Source organism: Pseudophryne corroboree, chromosome 9 (genome assembly GCF_028390025.1).
Source record: "Pseudophryne corroboree isolate aPseCor3 chromosome 9, aPseCor3.hap2, whole genome shotgun sequence".
NCBI lineage: Eukaryota > Metazoa > Chordata > Amphibia > Anura > Myobatrachidae > Pseudophryne > Pseudophryne corroboree.
Window position 1 is genome coordinate 446467848 of NC_086452.1, and position 19926 is coordinate 446487773.

A 19926-nucleotide genomic window follows, 5' to 3' on the forward strand; every position below is an offset into this window, starting at 1 on the left:
CCGCTCTTATCATTGCTTAGTAAATGTTCCCCATAGTGTGATATTAATTCATCTATGTGATCAAACCGACCAATCATTGTACCATGTGTGGGGTCACTTTTCCCTATCAAAATTCCATCTGACAATGGGGGTCCTTCCGAGTTGATCGTAGCACAGCTACGATCATCTTCCCTGACAAGCGGGGGACGCCCCGCACAGGGCTAGTCCGCCCCGCATGTCAGTGCCCCCCCCACCCCCCCGCACAAATACAAAAGCATCGCACAGCGGCAATGCTTTTGTATTTCATGAGTTACTCCTGGCCAGCGTAGCCCCTGCGGCTGGCCGAGAGTAGTTTGTCGCTGCCGCTGGCCGCAGCGGCTGCGTGAGACGTCACGCAGCCACTGAGGCCCGTCCTCCCAACGGTCCGGCCACGCCTGTGTTGGCCGGACCGCGCCTCCTAAACGCCGCCGTTCAGCCCCCTCCCGCCCAGCGACCGCCTCTGTTTCAGAGGCGTTCGCTAGGCAGCGACGACTGCCATGCGCCGGTGCACTGCGGCGCCGGCGCGGTTCCGACCCGATCGCTGCACTGCGACAAACTGCAGCCAGCGATCGGGTCAGAATGACCCCCTATACCCACAGTTCCGTGTGGTGCTCTGGTTGTTGGTGTAAACACTGTTATCAGTAAGGGCTGCTTATCTGCAACTACAGGGTGCTTCATCTCTGTGTGTCTGTCCACTCTCTGCATTTAGCAGATGCCTTTGTGGAGAGGAGGAAAGCTCAGTGGGGACGCAGAAGGTGGGTTATAGCACACGGTAGCTACCCACTGTGCCAGGAACATCCCAAAACCCGCACAAAATAACTGAAGCACCCTTTGTTCAACCTATCTATACACACACATACAGTATACTCCATATACAGTATACTGCTGCATAGTTATATATCTGAGTGCCGCCTCTACACATGTATATAGATGGAGCCATGCTCACCTGAGGCGGCTCAATCGCAGGCGAGCACTCCCGGCGTGACTAGGCGATCTGTCCGCAGAGTCACGCCGAGAGTGCACAGAGACGCTTCCATTGAGAGCGTCTCTGTCCGGGCGCGCGGACGGAGACTCTCCCTTCAAGTGAATATGGCGCGTCTCCGTCGCTGGCGTGCACGCTTGACCGCACAGAGATGCTCTGTGTTGGACCCACGGCTGGGGTAACTAAGGAACAACCTGACCCACCATGCCCCTCCCAAAAGTGAATATGAGTAAGCTGAGTATGACGTAGCGTAAAGAGCAGAAATATGTGAAGAGGATCTGACTGACAACTACACTAAGGTTCTTTGGTAGCCAAAATGTGGGTCATAGAATGAGCTACTGGGGGTTTATATGTAAAGCTTACAGGGATTTTTTGGGGGGCGATTGTTGCAGTTGGATGTAATTTCATTAAAGGTAAAACTGGGTGCGTTTTGTAATTAATAAAAATGGAGCTTTAAATCAATGTCAGCGATTAAAAAACAAACCAATAAAAACAGCAACTTGATGAGTAAACCCCACTGAGTGTTTGGAGCAGCTGATTCGTGTGTTGGCGTGTGCAATGTGAACAGTTCAGAGGTCACCCTTTACATTAAACACATATACCTGCTGCATGGTTGGGGTCGGGATCCTGGCGATCAGCATACCGACCCCGAATGCCGCCAGGGAAGGGTGCAACAAAGCCCCTTGCGGGATCGCTGTGCTCGCCACAGGTTCTTTTCCAACTCTATGGGGGGGATTCAAATGTTTGAGTCTAATAGACAGGAAAAAACAGGCACCCAACTGACTTTTCAAACATTTGAATTCCCCCCATATGGGTGTCATGAATAGTCCCTGTGGGTCGGCATTCTTTCTGCCGGTATTTTGATCGCTCGGGATCCTGGTGTCGGCATGGTGACCGCCAGGATCCCGTGCGGCAGTCACATGACCGCATCCCCCTGCGGCATGCTATGTGCTGTGGTCTGCTTATCTTCTCCCTCCCACCCGTTTCCCTTTTATGTCATCACATGTACTAAGAAAGATTTCTTCTCTCTGCAGGGGGAAGCTGGAATCCCAGGACATCCCGGATTACCAGGAAAAGAGGGACTAGTCGGTGCCAAGGTAATAAAAGGGATTCAATACAGGATTTGGATAACTAAGGAGAATGACTGAAAATAAAATGGTGGCAAATAAAATAACGATTTCCCCATGATGTAGATTGAAATATATTGAATCTTAACTACTGTAATATAAAGGATGACTTTCCATGAAATACCAATGTGGCAGCCATATTGTGTGCTTGCATTTATATATAGCAGAATGCAGCCTATAAATTCACTTAGAACTAGTGACGTCTCTGAGGCATTAGACACTTCACGCCTCATACCTCAGTGATGTCAATAGCTCTTATTGATTTGATAGGCCGAAAATCCAGAAATTTGCCTACTCTATAAATAATTATGTATTCCATAACAACGACATTATTTGTCCTGTGTTTAAAGTTATTTTAGCCTAGTAGAAAACTGTGTGATTACGAGGCAATTAACCAATTACAACTATTTGCGCTTCGTTTATGACCTCTCCCCATAGGGTGACAGAGGGATAGAGGGTTTACAAGGTACTAAAGGAGATCAAGGAGAAAAAGGAGACCGGGTGAGTACCACAGATCATAGTACCCGAATAATGGTGTTATAGGAGAAAACACGACACAATACGAATTATATGGATATTGTATTTTAATTGAAATTTATAAGTAACTGCCAGATTTCCTGTATTACAGTTGTACTTGTTATAATAGCTCACTACTATTATTTTATTTACTTTAATAATATATGTCACAACACCGTGATGTTTTAGTTCTTGTCATTTAATGTAACGTAAACATCTGTGTGGTTTTTGTTACTTTTTTTATTTTTGGAATTCTCTCTTAATAATTTAGTAAAATAGTAAAACGATTAATCAATTAAAGTGTTTATGCCAGTTTTAGTCAGCTTGAAATAATCCATAGCCAACACTAATAGCACGTAGAACGCTAATTATATACAGTGTTGGAGATACAGAAAAGTGGTGGCATCACTACTGCAGGTGTCTGGGCCAGAGAGGGTAGCAGAGTCCCCACCCCATAGAACAGGTGGCCCAGGCGAGTGCAGAGTCATTGCCAGGCCCTACTTAAATTTTGGCATGAAGTCTGGCGATGTCCTTTTCCTCCGCTGCAGAGAAGATTTTATTGCTATGGAAGAATTGTATGGATGCACCTTAGAACACAACACTAATGTGTTATATTAGATTGCCACATAGGGCTGAGATATTCCATTTTCCTGTTTCCAGGGTCCTGTGGGTTCCGTTGGTCCAGCTGGCCCAAGAGGCACTGACGGGTCTCTAGGGCTTCCTGGTCCTCCAGGAACTGTTGGACCAAAGGGTCCTGAAGGTCTCCAAGGACAGAAGGTAAGAACCTCGATGTTACGTTATTCTTTTTTAAGCATGAAACCTGTGTTCTAGAATCAGCATGACTACGTTCTCCCATAATTCCTAGCAGGACATTATATTTGAGAGGATCACAAGCTCAGGTCAATCTGATGTCATCTTAGATTTATTTCCGTAGAGAAACACCTGGTAATTGCAAATCCTATTCCTGCCGCGGTGGTAATAAAAACTCATATAGGAGTATGCCTTTGTTAAATTGCTTGTAATAAATCATTATTAGCTGAGATAGGTATGTTACTACATAGTACTAGATGAAATACCATTCTTCTTAACGGGTACCCGTGGCCCAATTTTTTAGGGTGAAAGGGGCCCCGCTGGAGAGGCTACTACGGGGGCACGTGGAGTACCAGGAATACCAGGGGAACGAGGTGATCAGGTGAGGCTATATTTCATGTTGTTTCCACCACTGGAATTCAACTTATTTTGCCATTTCTTGTCCCAATTCTTTTCTGTTAGCTGTAATGAAAGTGAAAGCTTATCCACTGAGATCTATGGCTGCACATTAGACAGAAATCTTAACAGGCAACATATAAATCAACATATATTGAGAATATATAAACTCCACAGTTAGGTTGAATTGAACCTGTGACCTTGGTGCTGTGCGGCAGTAATGCTAACCATTACATTGTAGAGCACTGTGCATTGTGGGATAGCAGTGGGCGCCACCTGCTTTGAGGTTTTGTAAATTATTTATGTCAGTGTGCTATGTGCCACTGGAAGGATTTTGCTTGGGATGTTTGGTTAATTAGCAATTACTCATTAAAACATGATTGAGAGACTAGGCAAATGGAAAGTGATAAATAAATAAAACAATACAGGGACAAAGGGTTAACGTATGTAGTAAGAGTGACCCAAGAGCCCACATTTTGGTCCTGATTCTGAGCCGCAAGGTGATGCTGATGTTTGCGGAGTTCAGCAATATTTTTGCAAATGTGGGTACGCAATATCCCTAAACACTCCTACGCATAATGCTTACACTGGAGCTACTGCAGGTGTGGTTGGAGGTACTATCACTTCCTTGGAAGCAGCAGTGATATCGGGGCAGTACGAATGGTGTAATGGTTAGCATTAATGCCTCACAGCACTGAGGTCATGGGTTCGAATCCCACCAGTGCCCTGTGTGGAGTTTGTATATTCCCCCCCCCCCCCCGTGCTTGTGTGGGTTTCGCCTTGATGCTCCGGTTTCCTCCCACAATCCTAAAATATACTGGTAGGTTAACTGGCTGCCAACAAAATTAACCCTAGTGTGAATGTGTGTGTGTACATGTGGTACGGAATATAGATTGTAAGCTCCACTGGGGCCAGGGAGGCTATCTAATTAGCCCCGTAAAGCCGCAGCTTGCGCTGGCTTATCGGGAATTTTGTTTCACCTACCTCAGGCAAGCGAAACCAAATCCCCGGAAACAGCCCTGTTTTCACCTGAAAACGGGATTGTTTCTACCGAAAACACACAGGTTTCACTGAACCTGTGTTTTCAGGAGATAATGTATTTTTTTTTTACAGGCGACCAAATTGGATAGCCTGTAAAAAAAAAAAAGGGGGCGAAACATTGGGAAAAATCGCGTCACCTCTAATTGGATACATCCCTTAGTCGCTCACATCGGAAGGTATCCTCAGATGGATAATACCCACCTTCCACAGGGCTGTTGCAAATTTTCATGATCCAAAGATGCACCATGCGGTATAACAGCGTCTACTGATGCCCAAACTGCGCCTTCAAGTCCTGGCACAGTCAGATGCACACCAGGGAACGGGCTTATATTGCCATTATCATAAAGTCACAGACGCGACTACGGCAAGAGACCCTAAACCAGTGGTAGCCGCGGTGACTCAGAATCAGCCCCTTTGTGTGTTACTGTCACCGTTATTGGATACGTAAATCCCCATCCATCTTGGGTCTATTTCCTCTCAGTGTCTACACAAACCACTTTCTAAATAAAATAAACATTGATCTGTGGCGCATGAATCTGTTTATAGTTTTATCTCTGTGGTATTAAATGTGTTTAATATTTTCAGGGTAATATGGGACCAGAAGGAAATAAAGGGGATAAGGGTTCTCCTGGCATGACGGTAAGATATTACACAATTACGCTTCATTTTTTTTTACATGCTTAAGGTTGGTCAGTTATTTAACCCCAAGTGAAGGAGCAACTCATTCCCAAATACTGTAAATCAGAATATTCAAACTCCATGGGAAGTTTCAACCTTTTTTCAGCTGTCTAATTCTTCCTCTGCAACAAGGAAAACCTTTTTAGGCTACTAGAAAGGTGCGGTCTGTCTCTTCCTCTTATTTGCATACAGATTACTCTGACATACGAAGGAGTTGTCAGACGAGAAGAAGACACATTATAACCCAACAACAACCTCAATTAATAAACATTATCAATATTTTAGACTGATGAATTAAGAAATATTAAGTAACTGTGGTATGTATACTTGTACTGAGAATCCTGCTCATCTGGTGCAAACAAATTAGGCACCGTGCTCAGGACCGGGCAGTGGTTAGCCTTCAGGTGCATAAAGAATGTTCTTTATTCTAATCAGCACTAATCATATATAACCAATCAACTATCAGCTCTTAGCAGGATACTTGGCAATGTTGGGGTACCATGGGGGTCATTCCGAGTTGATTGTAGCTGTGCTAAATTTAGCACAGCTACGATCATTCACACTGACATGCGGGGGGACGCCCAGCACAGGGCTAGTCCGCCCCGCATGTCAGTGTCGCTCCCCCCGCAGAAGTGCAAAGGCATCGCACAGCGGCGATGCCTTTGCACTTCAAGAGTAGCTCCTGACCAGCGTAGCTTTAGCGTGCTGGCCGGGAGCTAGTTGACGCTCCCTGGCCCGCAGCGGCTGCGTGTGACATCACGCAGCCACCGCGGCCTGCCCCGCCAACAGTCCGGTCATGCCTGCGTTGCCCGGACCATGCCCCCTAAACGGTGGCTTAACGCCGCCGTCCAGCCCCCTCCCGCCCAGCGACCGCCTCTGCCTCAGAGGCAATCGCTAGGCAACGACGGCTGGCATGCGCTGGCGCACTGTGGCACATGCGCAGTTCCGACCCGATCGCAGCGCTGCGAGAAACTGCAGCGAGCAATCGGGTCGGAATGACCCCCCATATTCTACCGCGATGTGCACAGCTGAACACTCAAATTCAAATGAAGCGGAAAAAATGGCAAAGCTGGAAAACGGGACACATGGGAGCACCATGCGCACTGCGCTTCAAACTGTAATATCATATTGAGTATGACCCCAGTGCCTTGGAAATTTAGGAGTTGCAAATGATCGACAATCAGCAGTTCATGTAAGATGTGTCTAGGCCAGAGTCTACCAGTGACATTCAGCTCTTCAAAAAAAGCAATTGTTTCCCCAGCACACTGAATGGATAACAGTAACCAGATATAAATCCCACATGATAATAGAATTCAGAGATCTTCGTTACACATATTTGCGCAAATGTGTGGTTAAGCCCCAAAGCCGCATCAAGGCCTCTCTGTATATTTGGGGTCCCTAGCGCTATATCTAGGTGCAGGGTGTGGCACCCCAAAACACCAGAATGAGCCAGAAAGCACAGCGTGACATACCAGTGTAAAAAACTATGGTGTTAATAAATTAGTATTTAGGAAGCCGAAGCTATAGAGGGGGTGATACAAACATGAAATGTAATTAAAATAGAGAAATAGTGTTAGAAAATTAATAAGTGAAAAGTGTTAATAGAATGTAAAGGTATGCCACACTAAAGCCATCCAGCTCAGCCAGTCCAGAGGCACCACACCTCACACCTCTATTACCCCAATCTGGGTCTAATATTAACCAGCAAGGAGTCACATGATAATGGCTCCTTACTAAAATATGTCTAAGCTAAGAGCTACTTACCTTGGAGCAACCCCATAATGCTCCATGTGGCATGTCAGGGCCTGCACCTCCTCCTAATGCAGAAACCTCTCTGCCTCTCACAACATACATATAGATTGGTAAATGCTCAATTAGCTTAGTGATATCATTCAGGTGCTCGAGCATTATGGGGTTGCTCCAAGGTAAGTAGCTCTTAGCTTAGACATATTTTAGTAAGGAGCCATTATCATGTGACTCCTTGCTGGTTAATATTAGACCCAGATTGGGGTAATAGAGGTGTGAGGTGTGGTGCCTCTGGACTGGCTGAGCTGGATGGCTTTAGTGTGGCATACCTTTACATTCTATTAACACTTTTCACTTATTAATTTTCTAACACTATTTCTCTATTTTAATTACATTTCATGTTTGTATCACCCCCTCTATAGCTTCGGCTTCCTAAATACTAATTTATTAACACCATAGTTTTTTACACTGGTATGTCACGCTGTGCTTTCTGGCTCATTCTGGTGTTTTGGGGTGCCACACCCTGCACCTAGATATAGCGCTAGGGACCCCAAATATACAGAGAGGCCTTGATGCGGCTTTGGGGCTTAACCACACATTTGCGCAAATATGTGTAACGAAGATCTCTGAATTCTATTATCATGTGGGATTTATATCTGGTTACTGTTATCCATTCAGTGTGCTGGGGAAACAATTGCTTTTTTTTCTTGCTCAGAAATACCCCTTCCTTTCGAGCACCTGAATGATATCACTAAGCTAATTGAGCATTTACCAATCTATATGTACATTCAGCTCTTCACAAGTTTACACTGGTCGGAGTATAACAACAGCTGCAGGCTTTATCACTTGACAAACTGTACTGGAGGGCCTGTAGGTGGCGCTGTAGTTTTCAAGTTGTCACCGTGGAGTCTGGCTTTGTTGTGAATGTGTACTCTATTGTAGGATGTTCTTGTTAATCCTCCGTGAAATTTACATGTTCTGGTCACAGTAAAGTTTATCCCACAATATTTTCCTGTTTGATGCCTGAACAGAGAACCATATTCTGCAATGTGCAGTATACTACGGCCCTCATTCCGAGTTGATCGCTCGCAAGGCGATTTTAGCAGAGTTACACACGCTAAGCCGCCGCCTACTGGGAGTGAATCTTAGCTTCTTAAAATTGCGACCGATGTATTCGCAATATTGCGATTACAAACTACTTAGCAGTTTCAGAGTAGCTTCAGACTTACTCGGCATCTGCGATCAGTTCAGTGCTTGTCGTTCCTGGTTTGACGTCATAAACACACCCAGCGTTCGCCCAGACACTCCTCCGTTTCTCCGGCCACTCCTGCGTTTTTTCCGGAAACGGTAGCGTTTTTAACCACACGCCCCTGAAACGCCGTGTTTCCGCCCAGTAACACCCATTTCCTGTCAATCACATTACGATCGCCGGAGCGAAGAAAAAGCCGTGAGTAAAAATACTATCTTCATTGTTAAATTACTTGGCGCAGTCGCAGTGCGAATATTGCGCATGCGTACTAAGCGGAATTTTACTGCGATGCGATGAAATATACCGAGCGAACGACTCGGAATGAGGGCCTACATTCTGCACAGTCTTATAGTTATATTACAGGAATATGTTCTATGTTTCTGTCCTATCTCAGGAGGAGGAAATCCGAGGCTTCGTCAAGCAGGAAATGAGCCAGCACTGTGGTAAGTTGGATCATGATGATGCTGAAAATACTCTTTAAAGCACTGCAAAAAACTTGGAGCCTAATTCAGACCTGATCATAGCCGTGCTAGTCCGCCCCGCATGTCTGGCCCTCCCCCCCACTGCATGGGTGCGATAGAATCGCACGGCGGTGATGCTAGCGCACCCGGCGAGTAAGTCCCTAACTGCGCAGCATTGCTGCGCTGGTAGGCGACTTTTCGCCACGTCCCGGGTTGCAACGGCTGCGTGCGATGTCACGCAGCCGCCGCGGCCTGCCCTCCGCACGGTCTGGGCACGCCCGCCCCCTACTGCCCAGCGAACGCCTCTGCCTGTCAATCAGGCAGAGGCGATCGCTGGGCTGAGAGGCCGATCGTATCTCTGGCATGCACATGCGCACTTCGGCGCATGCGCAGTTCAGACCTGATCGCCCGCTGTGTGAAAACACACAGCATCGATCAGGTCTGAATTAGCCCATTGATTCTATTATAAACCTTACTCCAATTGAAACCTTTTTTTTAGCATTTTAAATAAGGTTCCCGTAGTTGTCAGTATTATTGTTTACGGCTCCAACATATTACGGTGAATTTTACAAAGACTGTTTAATAATTCACTGTTTTGGCTCCATTGAAGCTTACAGTCTAAATTCTCTATCACTCACACACTCAGATACAGTAGTTCATGGGCCTCTTTATCTCAACAGCCGATCCACCTACCAGTATGTTTTTGGACTCTTGAGATAGTTTTGATTGACATTTTGTTGCTCAGCCGGAGTCAGTGAACCTTAAAACACTACTGTCCCCATTACATCACGTAACCAAAAATAATTTTAAAAAAAGCATGAAAAACTCCCATTGATGGCACACTTGCCTACCTCAGAGGGTTCACGTGGGAAGCTCCCGAATCTTGGGTGGAAGAGTGGGTACATTTCTCAGAGGCCATCCTTTTGCCAGCCACCCAGTACTTGATTGCTGTGTATGGTCTGGCAAGCCTATGACGCAATCCCTGCTGAATTGTGTCACCGTTTCCACACACTCAACTCACAATGCTGCATTGTACAGCAGGGGGCGGGGCCAAATTGATTGCCCAATTGGGAGATACCGGTTCCATTCCAGCTCAAATCTCTGCACTACGACTGATGGTTAAATATCTGATGGCCAGTCAGAGCCCCCTCTAGCAGTTGAGGACCATCCACATTTTCCACCAGCACTTTTGCAAATCCCACTCCTAAAACTGCGAGTCCACTCTTACCATGTGCGTATTAACAAAGGAGTAGGCCTGTGTGCAGCCTCCTCCGTCCGGGTCCCCTCCTCTCTATCCGGTAGCCGGGCAGCGCAGTACAGTCTGAGCACTAGGGGCCTCACACTCTATTGCACATGCACTTATCTTGAGGGAAATGGCGTGGCGGCTATTTCCCCAGAGATTTCCTTACTGTGCACGTGCAAAACAGCGGGAAAACAGCCGCCACGCTGTATTCCTGGTGATTTGTTGAGGTTCTACTGCCGATGGGGAACTCTGTGGAGAGGTGAGTATTGAAAAATTGGTGCAGGGTGTGCAGTGTGGGGCCCCTTGGACTCAGGGGCCCGTGTGCACCGCACAACTTGCACCCATTACTGACTCTTACATAGGCAACAGATGCACTTTCCAATATAGGAGTGGAGCAACCGCTTCCAGTTTTATCATCACCGATAACCACAGAGGTATCATTGCCCTAAAGGAGAGCCTATACTCCCTTGCTAGTGATAGTAGTGCAGTCAGTGGTGATGACGAAACACTAAGCACATGCGCTGTTCCTTTAAGTATGCCGAAACAGGGGGATTAGAACCCTAATATAGTGCCAGGAAGAAGTGCGAAATAACTTTTACTGTACAGTTGTTCATAACTAGGAATATTTCCATAATTCCAAAATTTACAGGAACACATCTTTTAAAAAGCTCCTTCCCTGGAAATTAGGGAGAGATCTCAGCTATGGTTTCCTGATGGAATATTTACATTGTAATGTGCCCAAACTGACATGAACATGTACAGTGGTTTGTGTGTGAATACAATAATGTGTGTCTGTGTTCCTTACCTTTTCACAATACGTAGCTCTTGGTCAATACACCATATCCAAACCACTGTACGTATTAACAGTGGATACACTTGGGCACTTATTTTGTGTCCGTCATACAATATAAAAATAATAAAATAACACGAACTCTACATGTTGTGGTCATTACTTATTGACAGTCTGCCAAAGGCATGACAAAGGATCGGACCCTTCAAAATGTGCTATTAGTGAAATGGTGGGAAAACTTTTTTAACAATAGCTCATTTATGCAGTGCACGTAATTATGATAGTAAATTAAATGGGACAATTTGAGAGAAGAGCATTTTGTACAGAGCGGAAGGGGTGATTTTGGAGAGGAGAACGGTCCATCAAACATTTGGTATAATTTCGATGTGTACAGACAAGAACACTTACTATAAAGATCAGTGGCTCCTGTAGCTTATCACCCGTAGAAGCAACATTCATGGTCCCCAATCCTCCGAACTTCCACTGGATATTGCATCAATGTTGTGTGCAATGATTGTCCAGTTTGCCATGTGGAGACCAATGATATTGGTACCAGTGCAAACCTATCATCTTTATTTCCCAGCCTCTCCAGCTTAAATAGAATGTACTACAGTTAGAAAATCAATTGTCTGTATCCACCCTTGATGTACAGTATGTGTACATACTGTGTGACCAGTAGAGGGCACTGTGCTATGATTATAGATGTTGTAATGCAGACACGCCAATCTCACAATTGTGTTTTCATCTCTTTCTCTTTCAGCGTGCGGAGGTCAGTTCCCATTTGTTGAAACCAATGTCGGTAACAAAACGTTTTATTAATATAAATGTGTTGTTTCTCTCCTCTAGCTACACCCAGGCATTGACAGACACTAAAATTATTATGAAACTTCAGAACCATCCATGTCTACTGAATGGGGAGATGAGGGAAAAAGCACCCATTGCTGGAACACAGTGCAAGCAGCCATTTTGTGGGCTGAGGCACAATACATTAGGATTCACTAGAAACCAGTCTCATCAATGAGGCATGAAAACAGGCTTCCCCAAAATGGCTGCCTCCACTGTACATTGGTGATGGTGCAGTTGAATAAGGAGAATTAGATTCTGCTGCTGTGTCATTAGACTCACAGAATATTGAATGTGGAAACTGTTTGCAGCATCAGCCTGCACTAATATTAATGGGAGGATGTGAATATTAACCTTTGTGATGTCCTATTGGTGTGCGGACTGTCGTGTGTCCCTTGTCTCAAAACGTAGTTATTATGATAAGACAATTTAATCAACTAAGGTGAAACGGCATCTCTGGTCTGTCTTCTTCAGCTAAGTGATGGGTATTAATGGGTGTTACAATCCCACGAGAGCTGGAGGACCATGCAAGACACACTTAAAAACATTAATTGTTATATCTAATACACATTTCTACAGATTTAAGTGTCTCACACAGTGGAAGTGGTAATTTTGTGTCCTCAACCATTACTGATGGAAGTAGTGACATCTCTAGGGAACTTTGCCTCATTGGTCCATAGTCGGCTAATAGGTTGCACTCATGAATATTTATTATCATATCAAAAACTTAGTTGAACACTAAGCACAATAAGGAAGTAAGTGTACAGATAGAAGAGGAACAGTGGGAGGTGAAAATCAATCTCTATTGAGGATGGATTGAAGGGGAAAATATGAGTAAGATGGATGGCAGACTGGATGAAGTTACAGTAGTCAAGGTGGGAGACTAACAGATAATATGAGTGAATGACAGTTTTGGTTGCATCTAAGCTGAGAAAGAGTTGTATTTTGGCAATGTTGTGAAGGTGGACGCAACATGCCTGGGAAAAAGAATGAATATGGTGAGTGAAGGAGTAAGTGGTCATGGGTGACACCCATGCAGTGGAGATGTAGACCAGGGAACATTGTGTCATTGATGAGAAAGATTTGGAGAAGATAAATGTTGAGCTTAAGGTAGTATTTGGTATCCATGAGATGGTAGCAGAGAAATATCTGGACAACCAAGAAAAGAGCGTGGAAGAGAAATTGGGGTTGTAGAGACAGATGTAGGAGTCATCACAAGAAATGGAGGTAGAGATTGAAGATCTAAGCAGTTGTTTAGTTCACCAAAGGAGAAGGTTTACAGCAAGAAGAGCAGAGGATAAAGGACAGAAACTCCTAATGGGGAAATGGAGAAGTGGTTGAAGGGAGAGGAAGTGAACCAGGAAATAACACAGCCACAACGGCCAATAGTGAAGGTTTGTAGTTGGAGAGCATGGACAACAATGTCAAAAGATTAGGAAATTCTGGAGGTTGAGTTGGAGAAGTGACCCGTTGGCTTAGCAGAAGTTCTAGGAGATTGTTGCCCACATTGAAAGCTATCCTGGAAACACGACTGTAGCAGGTCAAGAAGGGTATGAGAGAAAAATATGGGAATTAGTTGTAAACAAGCAAATTGAGGAATTTGGAATGAAAAGGAGGAAATACATTTTGAGGTAGTGTACATGGAATTGTTTTGAGGATATGTAATATGACAGCATATATACAGCTCAGCGGCAGATAATATTAAAGCTTTTTGGGGGATAGTACAGGGTCAAAGAGTTCAGATTGTCCTCTTTGAAAACTTTAAGAAAAGTTGTTTGAGGGGGCTTGCTTGTATATTACGGGGGAATATGGAAATGTACTTGATGCTATATTATATGCAGTAAATGTCATTTAACATGGCCATAGCTAGCGGAACATGAGCAATATCACTGCACTGGTATCTGCAGATTGCATTGGGGGAGGGGGGATCTTCCAGGATATGGTAGTCCGGTGGCAACAACAAATAAAATGCATCAAATCCAATTAGGCTCAACGTGTTTCAGGATGAGCTTCTTCTTGATTGAAACTTGAATGATAAATGTTTCCTCTGCATTAAAATAAAAATAGGATACAGTTTTAAAGCAACAGATAAAACGAAATAACCAAGCAAGAACCATTTAAAATACTGTCATATAAAAACAGGTTATATGATAAAGTGTTCTGTTTTATTTGGTCTAAGAGCGTATACATATATGCATATTACACTGAAAATCAGAATAACGTATTAGAGGGGTAGGGGTGGGGGGAGCTGGTTGGGGTAAAGGGAGTATGTATCTGAACATTTATGAAAATGCCTCCCGGAGCTCCTGCCCTAGTAGCAGTTCTAACTGCTCAAAACAGCGAACAAATTAGAAATTACCTACCCTTTACCTGCTTGAGCTCCCCCAGCACTGAGTGAGGTGGTTGCGGAGCCGGCGGGTGCCTCCTGGACCCGTGCGGGTTGCGGCCTACCCTGCCAGTGGAAGCCGGGACCTCGAGTCTGGAGCTGCCCCGGACCGGAAGTGCGGTGCCCTGCGGCGGAGAACCTCACCGGAGATATCCTCTCCATCCCTGGAGCCCCCACATATCTCTCCTTACCTCCGTGAGTCTCCCCCCCCCGCTGGGCTGCTACGAGCGGCGGCTCCCCGCGGGCCCGGCGTCTAACTCCGTGTGCAGGAGAGCGCGGCGCCGATCACGTGGTGCCGCTCCCGGGACCGGACGCGGCCGCCGCTGCCTCCAGCACTCGCCGCACACCATCTGAGGCCCCACACAAGCTGCTGGGACGTCCACTAATACCACCACCGAGCTTTATCCGCGGGCTGGGGCTGCATGAGGCAGTCATACAGGCACTGGAGGGTGTGAGCCTGGCGGCGCCATCTTGACTCCTGGAAAGGTGCCCACGTAAGTCCCCATCCTTTACCGACCACCGCCAGACTGCCCCAGCTCCCTCACAGGGACCCTCTGTACCTACCTGCATCTGCTGTGGGGGACCCGCGGAGTCGGGGAGTGCTTTTAAGCACTCCTGCGGATTGCGGCCTTCCCCCCGGCCTAAAGCCTGGGGCTCGAGTTTGGAGCTGGGCCGGATCGACGGGCCGGGACAGACGTCTCGAAGAAGCTCGTCGCCTCTCTCCCTTCTCCCCCGTGCCCTCCATCAACCCTGAAGTGGATCCGGAGGGCGATCTGACCAGCTGAGGCCTCCTGTGTCCCTGCACGGAGCACGGCGCTAGCTCCGGCGGAGGAGCCCGGAGCTCGAACTGCGGACCCGCTGGCCGGAGGGAGCCGGGATCGAGGTCGGGCGACGGGGTAAGTCAAGAGTATATCTCCCCCTGCGCCCCTTGCCCTGCGACCCGATCCCTGGTGCTGCGGCGAGCTGCGGCCTACTCCGTGGGCCGGAGCCGGGGCCACAGGTTTGACGCCAGCCCGCCCGCGAGCCTCAGACCCGACCTACCTACGTTGGGATCCCCCACAAGCACTGGAAAGGCCCTTCCCTTCTGCTCTCCACACAACATACCACCCCCAAGCTAGCTCTGCCATTGCTGGTTGCTGGGGACTCCCCAGAGAAGCACCGCACCTACCCTCCGTCCCCTCTCAGCTACCATCCCCATAGGGTTCAGACGTGCTGCTGGCCTCCGACCCTGCAAAAGACCCGGCCTACCTCTGCATTGGGGCTCATCACAGCTTATTCCGGACCCTGCCGGTGGACTCCCCTCCCGCTACTGGCTGCAGACCTCCCTCACCGCTGAGTGGTGCTGCCCCCCGGTCACTGGCTGGTCCGTGCCCGGAGCACGCCTCCGCGATTCCTGGTCGGTGGAGGCCCTACGGGAGTCCCCCTCTCAACCCCGGATATCTACCCTCCGGGCCCTCCACGGGTCACCCCCATGGACCGGACACAGATAACTACAATATAATGCACCCGTAATGCTCTCGGCCTGCCTTCCCCGGTCCTGAGTCTCACCGCTGGAGCGCCGCCGCCAGCATCTCCCCTGCTGTCTATCCCCCCCTCCCTACTCCCACGATGACCAGAGGTAATAAAAAATCCCAGGGGTCCGATCTTACACCATTCCTAACCAAAAAAAACACCCCGGCCATGAACAAGTCTGATACTCCCGGGCCCTCCCAGGCCCCTTCCGAATCGGAAGCCGAGGAAGACGATCATACGCCCCTTACCCGCAGAGACTTCCTCTCCCTCCTTAAGGAGATGCGGGATATCAAATCCTCAGTCCAAGCTCTACACTCCCTCAAATCAGATATCGCTGACATCGGCTCCAGAACTGACCAACTCGAAAGAAGGGTCGAGGAGGTGGTAACGTTCCAGCAAACGGTTGAAACCGACCTTCACCAAATCCGCCAAGATGTCGCCCACCTTAAGGAGGAGCATGAAGATCAAGACAACAGAGCAAGGAGAAATAATTTGCGGATCCGGGGTATCCCCGAGGAGGTCGAGCCTACTCACCTTGAGCTCTACCTCAAACGCCTCTTTGCACACCTATCGCCTGACACCCCTGAGGAACATCTCCTCCTGGACCGGGCCCACAGGGCCCTGCGGCCCCGCTCCCAGGACTCCTCCCAGCCCAGAGATGTCATTCTCCGACTACATTACTTCACGGCAAAGGAAGCCGTCATGAGGGAGGCCCGAAGATTAGGATCCGTGACTTTCCAAAACACCCCGCTTCAAATTTTTCAGGACTTATCCCCGCTCACTCTAGCTAAACGTAGGGACTTTAAACCCATTACCTCCCTACTCTCCCGCCACAACGTGAAGTACCGCTGGGGTTTCCCTTTCCGGATCCTCGTATGGCATCAAGGGAAACTTCTCACAGCCAAAGATCAATCAGAGGCCCAAACGCTCCTCTCCAGGCTGGGCATCTCCACCCCTGACCAAGATGCTCACCCGCCGCGCTTCCCGCCGCGGTCACAACGGGACACACCCCAATCTCCTCGCTCAGAATGGATCACGGTCCCATCTTCCGCGACCTCCCAAGCTCCACCTCCAGTTACCTGAGAACTCTCATCCCTCTACACAACCGCTTTTCACACAAAAATGGGGCGACCACCCCTGGTCGCACTCTCCCAATAGAAATCTTACGCTACTTCAGGGTCTCCGTAACCTGATCTCTTGTTTCCTCAGTTGCTGTTTTACAAATGCTTTATTGTTGCCCCCTGTTGAAACGTTTCAATGTTGCGAATCTTAATGCCTAACTGCCTAAAATTACAAATGTCTCTATCCTGAAGTGATTCCATCCTCCCCCCCCCCCCCCCCTTCTCCTCTTCTTAGCCCCACGGGGCTGGCGCTCCAGCTGTCTTCTCTTCCTGTCCTCTCTCTAGCTTTCTCCCTCAGGCTCCCCCCGGGGGAGGCTTGCCTACGATTATTTCCCGAGCGGCTCGTGATCCACGAACTGGGCCCCATGCCGCGCCCCCACAGGGCCACGCGCCCTACCGCTGACCTAGGTGCTCACCCGACACCTAGTACTCCCTCCCATTGTCAGCTCTACCGGTCCTGGCCCCCAATGCCAGATGACCAACTACCTTCCCACCCCTTCCGGTCTCCTCTCCCCCCCCTCCCTACGTGGACCACACTCTTTCCCACCTCATATACCTCCAATCTATCTCCCCCCCCCCTTCCTACATCTCTAAACATTCCCGCTCTTTTTAATCTGCCTACTTCGCTGTTGTTTCCCCATGGGTCTCCGGGTTCTTTCTCATAATGTGAAGGGTCTGAATAGCCCTCAAAAGAGAGGTAAACTGTTTGCCTCCCTTAAACACCACAGAGGCGACTTGATCTTCCTACAGGAAACTCACTTTCTACACGACTCACATCCTACCCTCCATTGCAAACCATTCCCTGTCTCCTTTCACGCCTGCGATCACTCAGCCAAAAAACGTGGAGTAGCGATCCTATTTGCCCGTCACCTCACCTTCGAACTCTTAGACTCCCATACCGACAAAGACGGTCGATTCCTTGTCCTGGTGGGGAAACTTAATAATAATTTATGCACCCTGGTCAACGTCTACGCCCCTAACCAACGACAGGAACGATTCTTCACAAGGCTGGATACTCTCCTCACACGAGTCCGAAGGGGCGACCTCATACTTGCAGGGGACTTTAACTCCGTCCTCAACCCACAGCTAGATCGTTCTACCGCCTCCCCTGCCCCTTCCCCCTCGGACTCCCTCCGCTCTAGATCCCTCCTCCGTCTCATGCGCTCTCAACTCCTCTATGACTCTTGGAGGATAAAAGATCCCTCTGCCCGCGATTACACCTTCTACTCCGCCCCACATAACTCCTACTCCCGAATTGATATGATCCTGCTCAGCCATGATCTGGCCTTGAATCTCCGGGATGCCCATATTCACCCACTAATTTGGTCCGACCACGCCCCCATATCCTGCGACCTGACAGGCTTGGTTTCTCGCCCTCGCCCCATGACATGGCGTCTCAACGATTCCCTCCTACACAACCCTGAGATAAACTCTCACCTCCAAAACATGATCTCTGATTACTTCGCCTTGAATGACCATCCCGACATTTCTAGGTCCACCCTCTGGCTGGCACACAAGGCTGTCCTTCGGGGGCACCTCATTAGCCTTGCCTCAAAAGTCAAAAAACAAACCCTCTCCCAATACAATAGACTCTCCATTAAACTCCACGCACTCGAGACCCTACACAAGGCGTCTCCCGACCCGACGGTCTTGTCCGAACTCCGCACCATTAAGGCGGAACTTGATCTTCTTCTCACTACACGGGTGGCCAAGCGTCTTAAGTGGCTTCGCCAGACCTTTTATGAGAAGGGCGACAAGGCGGACAAGATTCTGGCGGCACGACTCCGCTCTACGAGAGCCACAACCAACATTGTCACTATCAGGAACTCTCTCAACCAACTTGTTCAAGACCCCATAGCCATTAGAGCCGCTTTTCAATCTTACTATACTGATTTATACAACCTCCCGCCTCCCCCACCGGGTGCCCCCTCCCAACCCCACGCTGACCTCATTTCCCACTTCCTCTCTGCTTCCAAACTACCCAGACTACCCCAGGACGCATTGGACTCCCTCAACAGGGAGATCACGGTGGAGGAGATCGCCCAGACTATCCTCATGCAAAAAACTGGCAAATCCCCGGGCCCGGACGGGTTTACGGCTCTGTACTACAAAAAATTCTCTGCCCTTCTCTCCCCACACCTGCACTCTCTCTTTAATGGGGTTGTCCAGGGCGACCTCTTTCCCCCTGAGATGCTAGAGGCCAGAATAGTGGTGATTCCCAAAGAAGGCAAAGATCCCCTTAACTGCGCCAGCTACCGCCCCATATCCCTCCTGAACCTAGACCTTAAAATTTTTGCCAAGATCCTGGCCACCCGTCTTAACCCATACCTCCCTTCCCTAGTTCACTACGATCAAGTAGGATTTATCCCGGGCCGCCAGGCAAGGGACAACACCAGGCGTGCTATTGACCTCATACATATCTCGAATTCCAGGAAAGCCCCCACTATCATACTCTCCTTAGACGCCGAAAAAGCATTTGACCGAATCTCCTGGGATTTCTTGAGACCCGCCCTAGAGGCCTATGGCCTATCTGGCGGCTTTCTCACAAGCATCCTAGCATTATACTCCACTCCCACTGCCACCGTCCTTATCAATGGTATCCCATCCGCCCCACTTAGTATTGCCAACGGCACACGTCAGGGCTGCCCTCTCTCCCCTCTAATATTTGCCCTCATTATAGAACCACTTGCTTCTCAAATTAGAGCACACCCGGACATACACGGTATACAGGTGGGCCCCACAAATCCCAAAATTTCTCTCTTTGCAGACGACATCCTACTCTCTCTATCCCAGCCCCTCATCTCACTCCCAAATCTATTCTCTCTACTACAAGCCTACAGTCTTATGTCAGGATATAAAATCAACTATTCCAAATCTGAGGCCATGATGCTTCATACCCCCCAGCGTGAGGCCGAGTCCCTCCGTACCAACTTCAATTTTAAATGGCAACCCACGAAGATCAAATACTTAGGGATATACCTAACCTCTCGATACGACTGCCTCTTCC

At 48.2% G+C, this 19926-nt stretch overlaps 2 protein-coding genes across 2 annotated transcripts in view; both read left to right on the top strand.

The window, feature by feature from the left end:
• Positions 1 to 9044, top strand: part of COL7A1 (collagen type VII alpha 1 chain) — a 215617-nt gene extending 206573 nt beyond the window's left edge. Inside the window, exons 112-117 of the mRNA XM_063941553.1 lie at positions 2035 to 2097; positions 2566 to 2628; positions 3304 to 3420; positions 3758 to 3835; positions 5476 to 5529; positions 8958 to 9044. Of these exons, the coding sequence (XP_063797623.1) occupies positions 2035 to 2097; positions 2566 to 2628; positions 3304 to 3420; positions 3758 to 3835; positions 5476 to 5529; positions 8958 to 9044 (462 nt within the window). The remainder of the gene's footprint in view (positions 1 to 2034; positions 2098 to 2565; positions 2629 to 3303; positions 3421 to 3757; positions 3836 to 5475; positions 5530 to 8957) is intronic.
• Positions 9045 to 17558: 8514 nt separating this feature from the next.
• LOC134958846 (collagen alpha-1(VII) chain-like) overlaps positions 17559 to 19926 on the top strand; it is a 56485-nt gene continuing 54117 nt past the window's right edge. The window contains exon 1 of the mRNA XM_063941554.1: positions 17559 to 17616. Within this exon, the coding sequence (XP_063797624.1) occupies positions 17559 to 17616 (58 nt within the window). The remainder of the gene's footprint in view (positions 17617 to 19926) is intronic.